This window comes from Ceratotherium simum, chromosome 9 (assembly GCF_057802395.1).
Source record: "Ceratotherium simum simum isolate JZ-2026a chromosome 9, ASM5780239v1, whole genome shotgun sequence".
Taxonomy (NCBI): Eukaryota; Metazoa; Chordata; class Mammalia; order Perissodactyla; family Rhinocerotidae; genus Ceratotherium; species Ceratotherium simum.
Window position 1 is genome coordinate 51,689,634 of NC_141908.1, and position 16,832 is coordinate 51,706,465.

Sequence of the window (16,832 nt, forward strand, 5' to 3'; positions counted from 1 at the left end):
CTGCTTTATAGTCTTCTTGAAATGGGAAGGAACCTTCAATCTTTCTCATTTACTTTTGAAACACGTACATCTTAGTACTAGATTATAAAAATCAATGAGAATTATATCGAGTGATGCAGACTATCTGATTTTCCTTTCACAATATTTGTGCAAGTTATCAAACCCGTCAAGCAGACAGTCAATGTTTTAGGTCAAGAAATATGAGGCATGGATGCATCTGCAGTGTTCTCTTTTGGACTTGGAGCACACAGTGCTGTAAGAGCCTGCACTCCTACTCTGGGTAATTGGTTGGAGTTCATGAAGTGTGATCTTCCTGTGGTTCTAAATCAGCACCTTGAAAATGTATTTCTATGGTACAGTCCCTTCTGAGCCAGCTGTGGGAAGCAATATTTCTAAAGAGTGAAAAATACCTCAGTTTGCTGTCGCAAAGTAAGATGCTTTTTTTAAAGTTAATGTATTATTTAAGCAAATCATTTGGTTTGAAATTAAAATTATCAATGAGTGTAAGAGCCATATTTGAAAATGAATTAGCAAAACGATGTTTTCTCTCTTAGTAATCATAAATCATTTAAATCTGGCAGGCATTCCTCCCTTCATCCAAAATAATTGCCTCCATTTGTAAAATCAATTAGATGTTGATATGCTATAAATAATAGTTTTGTTACTAGACTTTGGCATTTACTGATCATTATGAAAAAATATATTCAGTAAGATATTTTACAGGATGTGTTTTAAATTACATATTATCTCTGGTTGATATTGTTAGCTAACGTAAAGTAGTACAGGCTACTTTATTGTGTTGTTTTCTACCCAGATATTTGATACCACTGAAATGTAACATATCTGGGAGTTGATGGCACGCCGCAGGCGGAAAGTGCTTGCCTGGAAACATACAATGAAAAATATAGGTGTTGGTAGCCCACACTTGAGTACAAATCTACTTTGTACAGTTTTACAATTGCTTAAAATAATAAGCATTTTAAATGTCTCTTTGAAAGTTCATTCAGGCCTCTCCCTTAAAAATACTTGTTGACCAAAAGAAAACTCACGTTTTCAAGGGTAAAATCGGCTTAATTAAGGGTCATTAGTAGAGGTGCGCGTAAAAACCCAGGGCTCAGTGAGTGAAATGGAAGCGTTTCATTATGTGGTATAGAATGCATGAGCAGATAACAATTAAAATGGACCCTGAGTAAGAGGCCAATAAATACAGGGCATGTTGCGTGCAGCAACGTGAGTTATTTAAAATGCGTACCTCCCGCTATCGTACTTGAATTCTATATTCCCACCTTTCAGACTTAATCTGTAAAGGGAAATAAAATGCAGCTTTTAGAAATTGATGTTATTACCAAATATGAAAATATTTAAAACCTTAACCTAGATTTACATTGCAAATACAGTTTTAAAATATGAAAAACGTGCTGCAGGATCCAGAGGACATGTACCAATTTCAGAAGGCATTCAGGCCGCACAGTGTGCTCTTCCGTGGACTGAAAGAAGCAGTTGCCTATAATTTTCAACGTTCAGTTCAAACTAGGCGCTGATAGAATTTTTGTGACACTGAAAATAATTCTTATTATTACCTTTGATAAAAGTAAATATTCTAGGATTCAAAACAAATGATGTGTAGCTTTACTGCCTAAGGAAACCCTGTATAGAGTTTCTGCTACGTAATCAACAGTAACAACACTCACTCTGATCATGTCTCTTAAGATCAAATTAGTCCAAAGCAGCTCCTTGCTAATCTGGGGTTCTCCTACTTTGCTGAGGTTTCTGATGATTTTCTGCTGGCGTCTCCTAAACTTCAGATGAGTCAACTTGTCCCTTGCAATAATTAGTACACACCTAAACCTTGTTTCCTGAAAATAGCTTTAACAAAAGAGGGTGTAGTGTGGATTCTGGGTAAATGATGGTGCCCAGAAGACAGAGAGGCCAGTCCTGTGGCTGATGGACACCTGGCTGGTATCTCTGCCTCTGATGATGAATGTTATGCATCAAGTTAGCTGTAACATTGATGGGAGCAAGAAGGAAGTTAGATGTAGTTATAATAAGGTATCAGCAGTGCTTTTATTTGTGTGTTTATTTTAATTGAGATATGATTGACATATAACATTGTATTAGTTTTAGGTGTACAAAGCAGTGCTTTTATAAAGAAGGGAAATTTATAGAAAACTCAATAAACTTTTTCTAGAATGATTTGTAGCGGATACTGTAGTTTGGTTATCCTGTGACTCTAAATATAATTGGGACTGGGGATTTTAATTTTGCTCACTCTGTATTTAGAAAATTTGTTAATTACTATTTATTAATTACAATATGATAAGCAAAGTTGAGGATCTTGCCCCCTCCCTCCCATTGCTGCATTAATTGGGGGACCATTGTCTTCTAAAGGCGTGTATTGACTTAAGCCCATTTCTTCATTTCACCTGTGAAAACACTAGATTTTTTTTTTCTGGTTTCTAATGAATAGTTAGTAGAATAAACACGGTGTGGTACCTTATTATCCTGTTACTTTGTGACAACATTTATAGAGTGTCTTTTATCAGATTGAAAGAAAAGATTTTGCTTCAAATAAAAAAGTATCTTACGAAGTGGAATTGCTGTGTACACAGCAAAACCATAATTGTCAACAGATTGTGAGATGTTCAGACTGTTCCCGATGTTTCAGTCCTGTGTGGGTGTGCCTGCATCTTTTCAGCAGCGAGCCCATCATGTGGCAGGACAGGTACATTGGCAAGTCTGTTCATCCTAGAGGGGAATATCTCAAAAGCCTCATCCAGATATCCTAGTAGAAGCCTGATAACTTCACGCCTGAAGTGTAAGTACATAGAAAAGATTCCTCCTATAATGACTGTGTACTTGGACTTGATAATACTGATAAAGATGATCTCGCTTTCCTGTAATCAGCCACATGGAAAAAAATCTTCGTGAGTCCTAAAATTGATCAGAGTCTACATTATCCCATTGCTTGGAATGTAGCATGACAATCAGATGCTGCTAAATGAAGGCACAAATGTCAGGGCTGAAAGAGACCTCAAAGATTATGAAGTCCAGCTCCCTCATTTTACTAAATAGGCCTTTGTATCAGTGGGTAGTGTCTGTGAAGTGCTCAGCACAGAGCTTGGCACCAGGAAGCTCTCAGCCAGTGTTCACTGTTACTGTTACTGCTTGAGATCACATAGTTAGCTTGTGGCAGGACCAGGTGCAGAACCTTAGCTCCAAGGTGCCATCCCAGGCTGTGTCACTCTGGCCTGTTTTTCGTTACGCGTATCACCATCTCATATAATCTAATGTATTGGTTTGCTTCTTGTCTGCGTCCCACCACAGATTATAAGCTCCATGAGAGCAGGGACTTTGTCACCTGGTTCACTCTGTGTCCAGAGCGTGGCGTATAGGAGGAGCTCAGTAAGAATTGTCAAATGAAAGAATAATTAAATTCAGTGGCCCACAGGTAAACATGTCAAAGAGTTGAGAAGGGAAAGGAAAAGAAATTAACATTTATGGAGCACCTACTTTTTAAAGATGGTTTACATGTATACGTATCTTAGCTAATGCTCACAACAGCCTGGTGGTGAGGAAAGTGCTACTATTCTATGTAATGGTGAAGAAAGTGAGGCTCAGAAGTTTTGGCAAATTGGATCTGTCTGACTTCAAAGCCCATTCTTTTCACTACTGTTATGCTTCCCAATTAGATCAGTTCTAAGAATTTTCAGGAAAAGTACCTTCGTTCTAAATGTTGGCTGGTTCCATGATATTTTTTTCATGATTGAAAAAGAAAACTTTCCTCAAAATCCAATCCCTGAAAAAACACATTCTACAGCAAAGCATTTTAGCTAGTGGAGCCCCTGCACACTGTTGAAAGGCAGCTTGGAGTGACAGACACTGTCCTGGGTTTGGACTTGGAGGACCTGAGCTGGGGCCAGCCATTGATCACCAGAGGTGTGGGCCTTAGTTCCTCATCGGTATCGTGACGTCGACAGCTGCCTGCCTGCCTGACAGAGTTGGTAAGAGGTAATGTATGTAGACACTTAGTGCTATGCTTAATCAAAGAAAGTGGCCGTTAAATGTTAACCACTATTATTATTGTTTCTATTAGTGTTATCATAGTTAATAGTAATCACGATACATACTTTCCTCAGAATGGAAACACTTGTGAGTTTGTGTCTTCCCTGTGGTCCTACCCAGGGATACAGTTAGCTCCCCCACCACCACCTGGAGTCATAGATTGATTCCAACTGCGTCTTTACTGTGCTTTAGCTGAGACCCAGATTTTCCATTCCATATCCACAGACTGCCCAACCAACTTCTTCAGCCACCTCACTGAAGCATGTGTTTGGTCAGCAAAGGGAGCTTGGCTTGAGAGAGTGGATTGATTAGGTCAACCTGTCACCACTTTTGGAAAAATAACTTAATAATAGTAGTAACTCTTAATAGTTTTATGATGCCTTTTACATTTTCTAGGTGTTTCCACGTGTGTTAGCTCATTTTTTCTCATGCATGTGAGAGAAGTAGTATACTTTGTGGAGGCAACTCGGCCTGCTCTCCCTCAGCCTTGGCACATACATGTCCCTGGGGAAGTTACTTTGCTATGTATGCCTCAGTATCTTCAACTGTGGAATGGAGTAATAACAGTCATGACTCATAGGATTGTTGTGAAGATTAATGAGCTAACATATGTAAAGTGCCTAGTGCAGTAATTGACACAGAATAAGTGCTCAATATTAGAAGCTATAGTGGAGCCCATGTTTCTTTCTGATTTTACTTTTTGAGTGTTCTTGAAGGAACTATTGTTTATTGGGCGTCTACTAAATGCAGGGTGCTTTCATATTCTTTCACCTGCTTTTTCACATATTCCGACTAATTCTCACCTAAGACTCAAAAGAAGCAACTTGCTCAGAGCCACATAGCTAACAAGTTTTAGAGCTGAAACAGAAGTCCAGGCTTCTGCTTTCCAGCCATGTGCTTTCCTTAGGATACTACCCTGCTCCTCATATACCAGTTGACAATCCTTGGGCTGGTGGTGATGTATTTAGGGAAATATTGTACTTTACAAGCTTTAGGGAATATGTACTGCCTCTACTGAACACCTTTGTTTTTTTTCGCTGAGGAAGATTTGCCCTGAGCTAACATCTGTGCCAGTCTTCCTCTATTTTTTAGTATGTGGGCCGCCAGCACAGCATGCCTGCTAACAGAGCAGTGTAGGTCGGTGCCCAGGAACCGACCCCGGGCCACTGAGGCAGAGCACACTGAACTTAATCACTAGGCCACTGGGGCTGGCCCCAACATTTTATTTTTAAAAGATGTGATATTACTGGCATTTTGTCTGGTATTTGGAATTGTTTAAAATAATACCAAAACACCTCTGTAAGTTTGATTCAACATATTATGTAAATTCAACTTTATGGAAGAACTTAATTGAGTGAAATTTATGACACTGAATCACTGACTATTGGGGTTTGTTTGCATCTGTGTCTTTTTTCAATTCACTTGGAGGTCTTGATTTTGGGGGCCAGTACTCACCTGCAATTCATGTTTCCATTATGTTTCACAGCTGGAAGGTTACTCTAGGCCAGTAATTCTCAAACTTCAGTGTGCATCAGACCCACCCTGAGGACTTGTTCAAGCACAGATTGCTGGCCTCATCCCAGAGTTTGAGTCAGTAAATTGAGGAGGCGCCCAAGAATTTGCATCTTTTTCCCATGTGATGCTGATATGCTGGCCTGGATACCACATTTTGAGAACCAGTGCTCTAGACCAGGAGTCGACAAACTTCTTCTGTAAAGGGCCAAATAGTAAATATTTTAGGCTTTGTGGGCCATATGGTCTCTGTCACTACTAATCTGCCACCGGCCATAGGTAATTGTAAGCGAATGAGTGTAGCGATGTTCCAATAAACCTTTATTTAGGGGCACTAAAACTTGAATTTCATATAATTTCACATGTTACAAAATATTATTTTTCTTACGATTTTTTTCTAACCATATATAAATGCAAAAATAATTTTTAGGTTGTGGGCTGTATGAAAACAGGCAGCAGGCCAGTTTTCGCCTTTAGGCTGTAGTTTGTCAACCTCTGATGTGCAAATATGACATGTTGAGGAATTTTTAAACTATTATTTTAATTATAAAAGTAATACAAGCGAATGGTTTAAAAAACCTAATAGTATAGAAGAAAATAAAATGAATCAGGAAGTCTTCCTCCCCGCCCCCAGTCCCAGTCACATGCCCCAGAAATAACCACTATTGATGAATATCAGTTTTCAGGAAATTTATAGGCATATAAAAGCTCATATAAATGGATAAGCTCTTACATTAATGGGCTTTTTATACATGTTCTTCAGCGTTTGCTTTTCTCCTAAAAATATCAATCGTAGAGATGATTTAGTTTATTCTCTAACAGCTCCATAGTTTTCTGTTGTGTAGGTATACCATATTTAACTAGTCCCCTGTTCATGGGCGTTTGGGTTATTTTCCATTTTTTCTACCACAAACAGTGCTGCATGAGGATGCGTGTTCATACATCCATTGTTGCATAGTATCCGCAAGGTCAAGTCCTAGGAGATGAATTGCTGAATCAAAGGATACGTGCATTTAAAATTTTGATAGATATTTCTGAATTCCTGTTGTGGATGCTTTAGGACTCTTTGTCATTTTCTTTCCAGGATACACCCTACATTTTTGCTATAGTCTTTATCTGACTCGGGCGTTCATCACAATGAATTTCGGTATAATGCCTCGCTGCACGTGAACTTAACACAGAGTGGTAATCCTATCGAGGGCAAAAAGTGCAGCTGGCAATTTGTCCATGATTCTTCAAAGGAAAACGGCTTTTTATATAAAGCCACCCAAACAGTGCCCTGAATCTAAGGTCATCCTGGACATTGCCGCGAAGTGTACCACAGCAGAAACTGTTCTTTTTGCAGACCTGGTGGTTCGCAGATGTTTCTGTATGTTTGCTTTGCATTAGAGTAGAGTTTTCCATTGTCAAACATTTATGTAAACATAGTATTAGCTAATAAATATGCTGTGCTCTTATTGTACTAGAACTCAGAATACCACTGCTTTCCTTTCTATTTGGGGCTTTTCCTTTTGGAGCCAATAAAGGATTAGAACAATGCTTTAATAGACAATGCAACATCTTAAAATGTGGTACCATGTTAGGTTTTTTTTTTACTTAAAATATGTCTATTTCTGCTCATAGGTTGTCATAGAATTTTGTCTTCACCACTCAATCATATCTGCTTACACAAGCAGTCAAGCAGTCAACAAAGAAGAAATTTCTTTTTCCAGAGACAAAGAGAGATTTCACACAGTATAGTTTTGCCGGCTGCAGTTTCTTCAGCGCATCCAGTCCCTAAGGTACTGTATTGCCTATTATCTGCTGCTTTTTCCAGCCAAGATAAAGGTTACCTGCAGAAGCAATCAAGTGTTTTTGCACCTTTGATTTCTGAGCCATCTGAATCATAATTTTTAAACTTGTTTTGTGATTTAAAATTGTAATTGAGAAGTTTTAACATCCTGCAGTTCTATAACATTAATTTTTTTAAATAAAACTCTGAGCTTACAACTGCTTAGCTTATGTAGAATTAAAATTTCTATCATGAAATTTTCTATATTAAATTTCTAACATGAAGATAAAACTACATGTATATAGTTTCCTAACTTTTTTAGAGAAAAAAAAAATTGACTATAAAATTGGGATCATTCAAGAGAGATTACTTGAAACTAATACACTAGATTTTTTTCCTAAAGCCTGCTCTTATACTTTCCATGTTATTAATGCTGCTCTCTTTGAATCCTCCTTTAGAGTAAATTAAATAAAATGTCTTGTCTCAGAGCATTCTTGATTTTTTTTGCAGAGATTACTATTCTGTGGAAAGACAACCTATCCATTTTTCAAAATGCAATACAACTGAGGTGCGTGGGTCATGTAGGAAGATCAAGAGTAGCTGAAAGAAATATAGATTTGTCACAAAAATCATCTGCTTTTCCCCTCTTATGCGTTTTTTTTTACAGTATACCCACATTAAGTATATTGTACTCCCTAAAGGTGAGTGGCCCATTTTTGTGGCAAGGGCTGACGAGACAGGCCACCAGAGCCCAGAGTATGTTCCTGGTATTTCCTTAGTAGGAAAGAAAAAGAAATCTCCGGAGAGGTGAATGTGTTGTTTTAGAATTTCAATGACAGTCCAACAGTCCCTCTGCCAGTAGTTGTATCCCGGCCAGGTCACAAAGCAGAATGGCGACAAGAACAGAGTCTGTGGGGGAGACCGCGTGAGCGTTTGTGAGCGCTGGTGGTGAAGCCATTGGAGAGTAGGTGCTCATCCAGAGCTCAGCTGTGGCAGCCCAAGCAATGGCATGACCCGTATCAGAAAGGCCCATCTGAACCTGAGAATAAGTGAAGGTCCTTAAATCCTGCGTGATGCACTTCACAAAAAGCAGAGCCCTCACCTCAGCCCTTCCACAGTTGCTACGGTGTCAATTGAACAGTGTTATGTCCCTCAGCTTCCTGTCCCCAACTGCTGTGTAGCCTTACTGGGTACTGTTCAACAAGGCTTATTTAGCAGTTTCCTTAAATAGTTTGTAAGAGCTGTGTAAAACCTTGGGCCTGAAAGAAGGTCTGTGTGTGAGGTAGTATTGATTTTCTGAATACTGCCCATGGATTTAAGTAAGTGGTGGAGAATGTTCTACAAGGGTGATCAGAGTTAAATGTTTTGAGTTTTAGGGTTTTTTTTTGTTTTTGACAAATACTGGAAATGTTCTAGGTATTTTTATGTACTTAAAAGAACAGGAAAAGAAAGCTGTTTTGTTTTGTCCTCTAGTCCCTTCTTAGTTTGGGTACAGTTGCCAAGTGTAAGAAAAGTGTACATGTAATAGGTTTCAGCGGACCTGACAGTCAGCCTTCTACGTGTATTCATTCAGAGAGGGTGTTGTGAGCTATCCTTTGCATAAATTTTATCTTTGTGTTAAGAAGATGAAAGTGCTCTTAATTAGCCATTTGGCAATTTGGAAGCTTGATGCTATTTTTCATCAATGGCAATATACTTCTAACAGGGTTGGGAGGAGGAAGAAAAGAAAACTACTGTTTGTTTTGACCAGAAGTCTACTTCAGTCCAGTTTGACTCAAAGCACAGTAAGGTTAACAGACCATCCAAAGGCAGCACTAACAGGCAATGTTAAGTTCAAAAGGGCAGGGGAAGGAACTGGGGGCAGCCTGGAGGGTCTGTTGTGCTGGCTTCGGAGGTCGGTGCTCCGGCAGGAAGGGCACAGCTTTATGAAGCAGGAGGCTGTGTCTGAAAAAATGATCCCATTGTCGCGCGCTGGGTTCTGATCTTCGTTTTCAATCCTTTTTCTTCCAGCACATAAAGAAGCCAGACTATGTGACGACAGGCATTGTACCCGACTGGGGAGACAGCATAGAAGTTAAGAATGAAGATCAGATTCAAGGGCTTCGTCAGGCTTGTCAGCTGGCCCGTCGTGTCCTCCTCCTGGCTGGGAAGAGCTTAAAGGTGGCGTCTCCCCAAACCTTGGAAGGACTTACATACTTACAAACTTACAGAAGGACCTGTGCCCTTTTTGCTTCTTTCCCTTCAACTCTTCTTTTGTACATGTCTAATGTGTTAAAAATCAAGTAAAGCCTTCAGAGGGGGGAAAGGGATTTTATTATTATATGTGTTTATTCAAGAGATAATTTAAAATCCAAATTCAATTTTTAGTAGAATTCTGAAGCTGCTTTGGGCTCAGTCAGCCTATCCAAGTTGATCAATGACACACAGCTTTGACTTTTGCCCCTGTCCTCCTGCCTGTAGTTTCTGCTTTTATTCTCCACGTTATTTCTGCGTGCCTGAAGAGTTGCTCTCATCCTTTGTCTCCTATTTTCTTGCATTAGCTCTGCAAGGAAAGATCAGACCAGATGCACAAAGGTATAGGTAATATAGCAATGGAATTATGTACAACTATCTTACTATAGGATTTAGTTCTTTCAGAATAATCTGAAACACCCTACTTTATAAGGATCATGAAAGAAAATATGGGCCTGTAGTTTCCAAAAGGTGGGCAGAATTTAGGAAGTCAGACTCAACAATGAAATCACTTAGGGTATCATTGTGTTATAGTAATAGTAATAAACTTGTTATAGCAACATAACTAAGCATAATGTGAATATAAAATAGTACAAAGAAAATTATTGAAGAAATAGTTAATTTTTAATAAAATATTTTGTTTTAGAATTTTTTTTAATGAGTTTATGGAGATAGTCTTCATGTGCTCACAAAACTCGATTTTAGTTTTCTTTTAGTTTGGGAGCAATTGGATACCTTCTAGTAAGGGAAAAATATTTTTAATAACATTGATTTATTTAGGCATGAAAGAAATCAAGATTAGTGAAAATCAAATCTCTACAAAATGTATCAGACTGAGTTTTTAAAATGATGATCTGTAATCTCCATGCCATTGCTGCAAAACCCATGTAGTGTTTCAGTGAGATAAAAAGGTGGGGGTTGACCTACTTTTCGAGCTATGCATCTAAACTGAAGATCCTTTTGAGAATTTATGTGCTTCGGTTAGCCCAGGGCACTAACCATTGAGGAAGAGGAAGAAATTGCCTAAAAACATACTTTTGAAATTTTCAGGCTAAAAAGGTGTCATATCATTTAATGACTCCCAAGTGATTTAAAGGATCTTAGAGTTTAAAAGTTTCATTTCCTAATAGTCCATAACACCATCATATACCCAAATGATTGTCAGAAGTCACAATTTAGGATTTTAATGTTAATCATAATTAATTAGAGTATTATACCACAAGTTTATCACAGTAACTTTATACAGTCTCACCTGAAATTGCTGTAGCTGTAGGCATAGTCAATAAATACAGGAAATGTCTTCAACTATTGCTCCACAATTTCTTTATTTAATATTTTAGGTTGACATGACAACTGAAGAGATAGATGCTCTTGTTCATCAGGAAATCATCAGTCATGATGCCTATCCTTCACCTCTAGGCTATGGAGGTTTTCCAAAATCTGTTTGTACCTCTGTAAACAACGTGCTATGTCATGGTATTCCTGACAGGTATTCATTGCTTAATAACATATTGTTCCTTGGGAAACTAAAACATGAAACTGAGATCTGTAACATATGTTGAAAGACACTGTAGTTTAATTCAAACCCACCTGTAAAATTTTGAAGCTGATTACGGTACAACAAAAATTTTGAAGTATTTTGCTTCTAAATGGATGTAATACCACCATTTAATGTTTGTGAAAGCAGTACGTAATCCAGAAAAGTCATTGTGCATTAAATATTTCTTTACCTACTTAGATTTTAACCATATAAATGATAAAAATCCAAATGTAGGCCAATGTTGGTTATCAACTTTTGTTTTGGCTCTTTGCAAAAATTGAGGTAACTAATAAGTACACGTTTTTAAGAATAGCAGATTTTTAAACAATGCAATATGGTTCATATGATGTATTTCTTGTAAAATTTGATGTGACTAACATAACTTACATATTGGATATAGTTATTCCATTTATTCCTTCTCCACTCCCAATTACCATTGTGACTCATTGGGTTTGTGATAGTAGTCATTAGGTATTTGTTTTTATATTCCTTTTATTGAGATCTGTCTATCACCACTTTTTTTCTGTTTATGTTTCAGTCGACCTCTTCAGGATGGAGATATTATCAACATTGATGTCACGGTGAGTAAATCATATAAAAAATACTCTTTGATCAACTTCAGAATGGCTGGTAGCAACAGGAAGAATTGTGGATTGAAAATGCAAACTGCACCGGTGGAAGTGCTGTTTACTTCTAGACCCAGACGCAAGCAGCTGGTTTCCTTTTTTGTCTTTAACTCTGTGTTTATTCCAAGTAAACCCAGGCCTGACTTGAATTTAGGGCTGGAATCAGATGCGCTGAGATCAATGTTGGCCTAAGTGAAATGTCAACCCAATCCTGCTATGTGTCATGTTTTTGAGAAGGTGTAATTGTTATTGATCCACTGTGTAGTTAATGCAGAGCTCCACAGCACTGGGCAGCTGCTGAAGCTAGATATGTATGAGATGAGCTAACTCGAAGAAAGCCAGCATTTTTCCTTCACTCTGCCAAGATTGATCTTCCTCTTCCTGCTGATTTTGAGTGGGGCCTATCATTATCTTACTCTGTCATTAGGGGCTACATTGGCCTGTGTGTGTCAGTCTATTTGGACAGCAACTCTTTTGCTAGCAGTGTTCCTGATATTTATTAAAATCCCTGAAGGTAACGTCGTGTTCCATTTCTGGTATAGACAGCCTTGAACTCGAAGTACACAAGCAGAGTGGTTTTCTCTCTGAACTTAAGTTTTCTCCAAATGGTTAACAGCCTTTCTTTTAAATAACAACCCAAAGTAATTTAACATAGGAAGTTCAAACTGTGCAAGCTCTAACCTTTTCTAATTTTCTTAGCCTTTCACTATTCTCAGACTGGATTATTTGTGTGTTGGCACTTATTTTACTGAAAAATTTTGCAGTGGTACATTTGGATTACGTAGATTGTAAATAAGTTCTCTACATCTGATGATTAATAAGTTCTAAATAAATAAATATAATTTAATCATCTGATGAGAACTAGTTGAGATAGACGGGCGATGTTCAAGGAGTACAGTGTCTATTAATGAGAAAATATTTTTATAGTTATTTTATATCCAGACCATGAAACTTAGGTAGGAATGGGAACGAGGTAAAAATTGTGTCCAGTAGTTGAGTTCAGTCAGATTTTTAGTTGTTTAAATTAATTCTCTCTCTTTTCCTCCTATCAGTTTGTGTGAGGATATAGCCAAAGATTCTTTTATTGCTGATGCTCTTTCCTGTATCATTTTGTCCTACTTAGAATATTTAAACATTTGCTCCACATGTATTCTGTTGGTATCTTTCCAACTCAGAATCCTGTAGAAGCAGGTATTTTATGAAGTGTGCCTGAAATAAAATCTTTTTCACGATATACTTTTGTTTTGGATTGTACCTGATTTGTGGGTTTTACATTTAGTATCTCACCTAATCACCCCCTAACAAAATATTGCTGCTTTGAATGAAATCAGCATACTCTTCCCTACTGTTTCCAATGTGTCCAAAGAGAATATTCCAGGCCTTTTCTAAGTTTCCTGAATATTTTTAATGAACAATTCCATTTATAACATTCAAATGATTTTACAATTGCAAAACTCATAAAGCAAAGTGAAATATTTTCAAGTGTCTAGAAATGTTAAGGAATCAAGGAAACGTATAGGTCAATCTCTTAACAAATTATATTTCTTATGAAATATTGTAAGTGAAGGACTCCATTATTAGATCTTATACGTTTATGAGAAAATACTGATTGCATTATATAATTGTTTATATCTAGTATATACCACAAGAAAATAGACTTCTTTACCGCTTGAAAGTTGAAAGTTAAAAAATAGACAATGCAATGCCCATAGTAGTTGCTCAATAAAACTTTGTTAAATAAATGAAGTACAAAACTAGTTTGTGAGTACAAACAGTAATTATAGATAACTGCCATAGACTTTCAAAAGTATTTTATTTCCATATATATATAGACTCTTTAAAGTAGTCATTTTGAAAGCTAGCAAAAAGTAATAAGAAAAGGCAAATAAAGATTTTTAAAAATACATTTTTACTTAAATAGCAGTGTATAAATATTGAGTTACAAATTCTTTTGAATATTTACCCTTATTTTCGCTAATGTTATATACTTGTGTATAAAATCAAAACTTGTACTTGGATTGCAAATAGGCATAAATGTATAAAACACTACTATATTGCAAGCTAAATTGATATAGTAGAGAAAACACCCGATTAGAAGCCAGTAACCCATCGTATTAATCTGGATCTCTCTCTTATGTTCTGCCACTAACCTTAGACAGGTTACTCGTCTATGCCTCAGTTTCCTGACTTATAAAGTGAAGATATAATAAAGACCTTTCCTGCTTCCCTAACAGAATGTAAGAGAGTATTTTTTAAAATGCAGAATAGCATACAGATTTAAGACATTAATTTGGTGTTAAAACAGACAGAAAGCTCAGATAAATATCTTTTTTTCTAACAGTTTCTACATTCTACTTCTTGAGAAAGAGAAATGTGAAAAATAATTACATAGGACAAATTTATGCAAAATAGCAAATTCCACGCTACATCAAAGGTTCAATATTCAGCTAGTCTCCTCTGCCTTCTATATTTATTATGGTGTTTGATAAATATTGATTTTTATGATGAATCTGGTGTTTTTCAAGATCCTACAGGGCCTTTTGAATCGTTAAAGACTGAGAAAGTTATATTTTCTGCAATTTTATTCTTAAGCCTGTTTTGTTATAGTATTCTAACTCTTTAAAAAAATCCATGTATAGTGTTTTGTGTTGACATTCTGCTATCCGGAACATTTGATTAAGATTTCACTTCTAGACAGGATTTTTCTATAACATATTTCATTCCTATATTGAGCCACTTCAATTCTTGGAGCTAAATTCTCCTACTGTCTGATATAATACTGACATGGCTATCTTATTTCTTCTTGTCATTATCTATCACCTCCAAGTATAGAACTGGTAAATAAAAGATCAAGTATCTTCATGACATTGAAGAAACTTTTCACTATGTTAGATACTTCTGGGTTCTCTAAACCTATTGTCGTAATTGTGGGTCAAGGTCTTTGGTCACTAATTTTTGCATATATAGTGTGTCTTCTCGGAAATAAAGTGAGGAATCAAAATGTTACAATAGCGTTGCTGACTGTAATGCCGAAATAGCCATACTAGCCACTTATTTATTTTTAAATTTTATAATATCATTGCATAGCTTCATCTTTTGAATTTCTGTAAGGTTTCAGTATATCTATTTCTTTTTTTGTAGGTAAACTTGAGATTAATTCTGAAAGGGAGAAACACATGAATCTACTCAACACATAAATGAATACAATGTATACTTTGGAGAGTAGATTTTTAAACAAGGACGTATTTTAAAATTTCTGCCTGTGTTTAGGTCTATTACAATGGCTACCATGGAGACACCTCTGAAACATTTTTGGTGGGCAATGTGGATGACTGTGGTAAAAAGTTAGTGGAGGTTGCCAGGAGCTGTAGAGATGAAGCAATTGCAGCTTGCAGAGCCGGGGCTCCCTTCTCTGTAATTGGAAACACAATCAGGTGAGCCTTACACTGACAAGTGAAGGGAGGGTTGGCAAATGGTACAAAGGTTATTGGTGGCTTGGTATAAAGTTGATGACATGTTTTATGATTCAGAACCGTCATTTCAGTCTGATATCAGTATGCGACCTGCCAGGCTGCAATGTTGTTCCCTGGGTTTAAAAAAAAAAAAAAAAAAGATTTAAAAAAGTGAATTATACCAGGGTCAGCAAAGAAACTTACAGGAGCAGCAAGCAATATTTATATGACTGCTTTAGTTTAAGCCTCATATGTTGGTCTGTAGTGTTCCTTTACTCAAAATCATACCAAACACGGAAGAAAGTACCTAAGAGGGGGATAAGCATCCCAACCCTTGGAAAATGAGACAGGAGAATAAATTTCATAAAGGAATGAAGGGAAACATATTCCTATGATGCAAAGATAAAAAGTGTTAACTCAAGCAAGCCTCACCTTTCAAATTAGTGGATTAGCAAACAGCCTGAAAGGGTGATGTGTCTTTTTTTCTGTCTGGTTCATTTTTTCTGTAAACCATTGTTTCTTTTCATGCAGTATTCTGTGCTTGCTTTTTGAGTGTATGTGTATTTCCTGAATTCAAGACTTTTCTTTGTAATCTGTTACCTACTTTTAAATCGTTTTTTCACCATAACTGTTTTGAAGTAGACGCGCAGAATATGTGTTTTCATTTAAAAGTAACGCGTTTTGTTAAAGATGATCATATCAGTACCTTTTAAAGTACTGTTCTCATTAATATGAACCATTGAATACTTCCCGTTTGTCCAAAGGATGGAAGGCTTAGTTACCTTGAAAAGATGCTGCCTCTTTTCTTCCTAAGCCTTCAAATACTTTAAGAAAAAAGGCAGTAAAATATCAGTTAAATGTATTTATGGCTTTAAAAATATTGTAACAGTGTCTGAATCAAACTTTAGTAAAATCTCTTTGGGTTATATCTGAGAAGCTTTTATTGAAGACTTTGAACAAAATTGTGTTTTTGACAGTTTTAAATTATAGGCTAACTAGCCTGGGAAAAAAAGATAGTGTCTCTCTGTTCTTTCATAGGAAATGTTGAATCAGACCCCTACTGGGAAAAGAAATTTAATGCATATCTCACTATCTTACTGTCCATGAATATAATAGAAATGAATTCAAAATGCAGTTATATTTTTGCAAATGGGATGAGTCGATAGATGTACCTCATATTTTTGAACACCTAGGGTTCAACAAATTTACTGGTGGTGCTCTTGCATTTTAACAAAATTTATTCTTCAGTAGAAGGGGGCAGAGAACACTAGATTCTTATTCAAGCATTCTATCGAGCTCTGCATTCATGGCTGTGTCTAAAGGGCATGTCAGCCTTTGATTCTCTCTGAGAGGTAATTATCCTTTTCCTGTCACGGAACAACAAATGATAGCTAACTACAGAGGCACATTTGCAGTAGTCACATTCATCAACTGCAGAAAAAAAAATTCAATTTAATTGTGCAACACAGCTGCACATGGGCTTTTGAGCATTTCTGTTGTTCTCCCTGTCTCGCTATTCCTCCCTCCAGATCTATTTTTTAAACTTTTTTTCTGGTTATTTTTTCCCCTTTTTGTCTCTTCTTCCATTTTTACTCTCTGTACTTTCTTGTTAAAGTAATTTTCCTTTGTGGCTCTCA

At 36.8% G+C, this 16,832-nt stretch overlaps 1 protein-coding gene across 4 annotated transcripts in view; it reads left to right on the plus strand.

Annotated features, from left to right (window-relative positions):
* METAP1D (methionyl aminopeptidase type 1D, mitochondrial) overlaps positions 1-16,832 on the plus strand; it is a 75,648-nt gene that overhangs the window by 50,271 nt on the left and 8,545 nt on the right. For 2 of the 4 annotated variants that reach the window (XM_004428188.3, XM_087435397.1), the window contains exons 2-6: positions 7,198-7,355; positions 9,356-9,505; positions 10,918-11,066; positions 11,656-11,698; positions 15,014-15,177. In XM_004428188.3, the coding sequence (XP_004428245.1) occupies positions 7,198-7,355; positions 9,356-9,505; positions 10,918-11,066; positions 11,656-11,698; positions 15,014-15,177 (664 nt within the window). Of the gene's footprint in view, positions 1-5,565; positions 5,854-7,197; positions 7,356-9,355; positions 9,506-10,917; positions 11,067-11,655; positions 11,699-15,013; positions 15,178-16,832 lie in introns of those variants that run through there. The other 2 variants (XM_087435395.1, XM_087435396.1) reach the window with 2 other exon arrangements.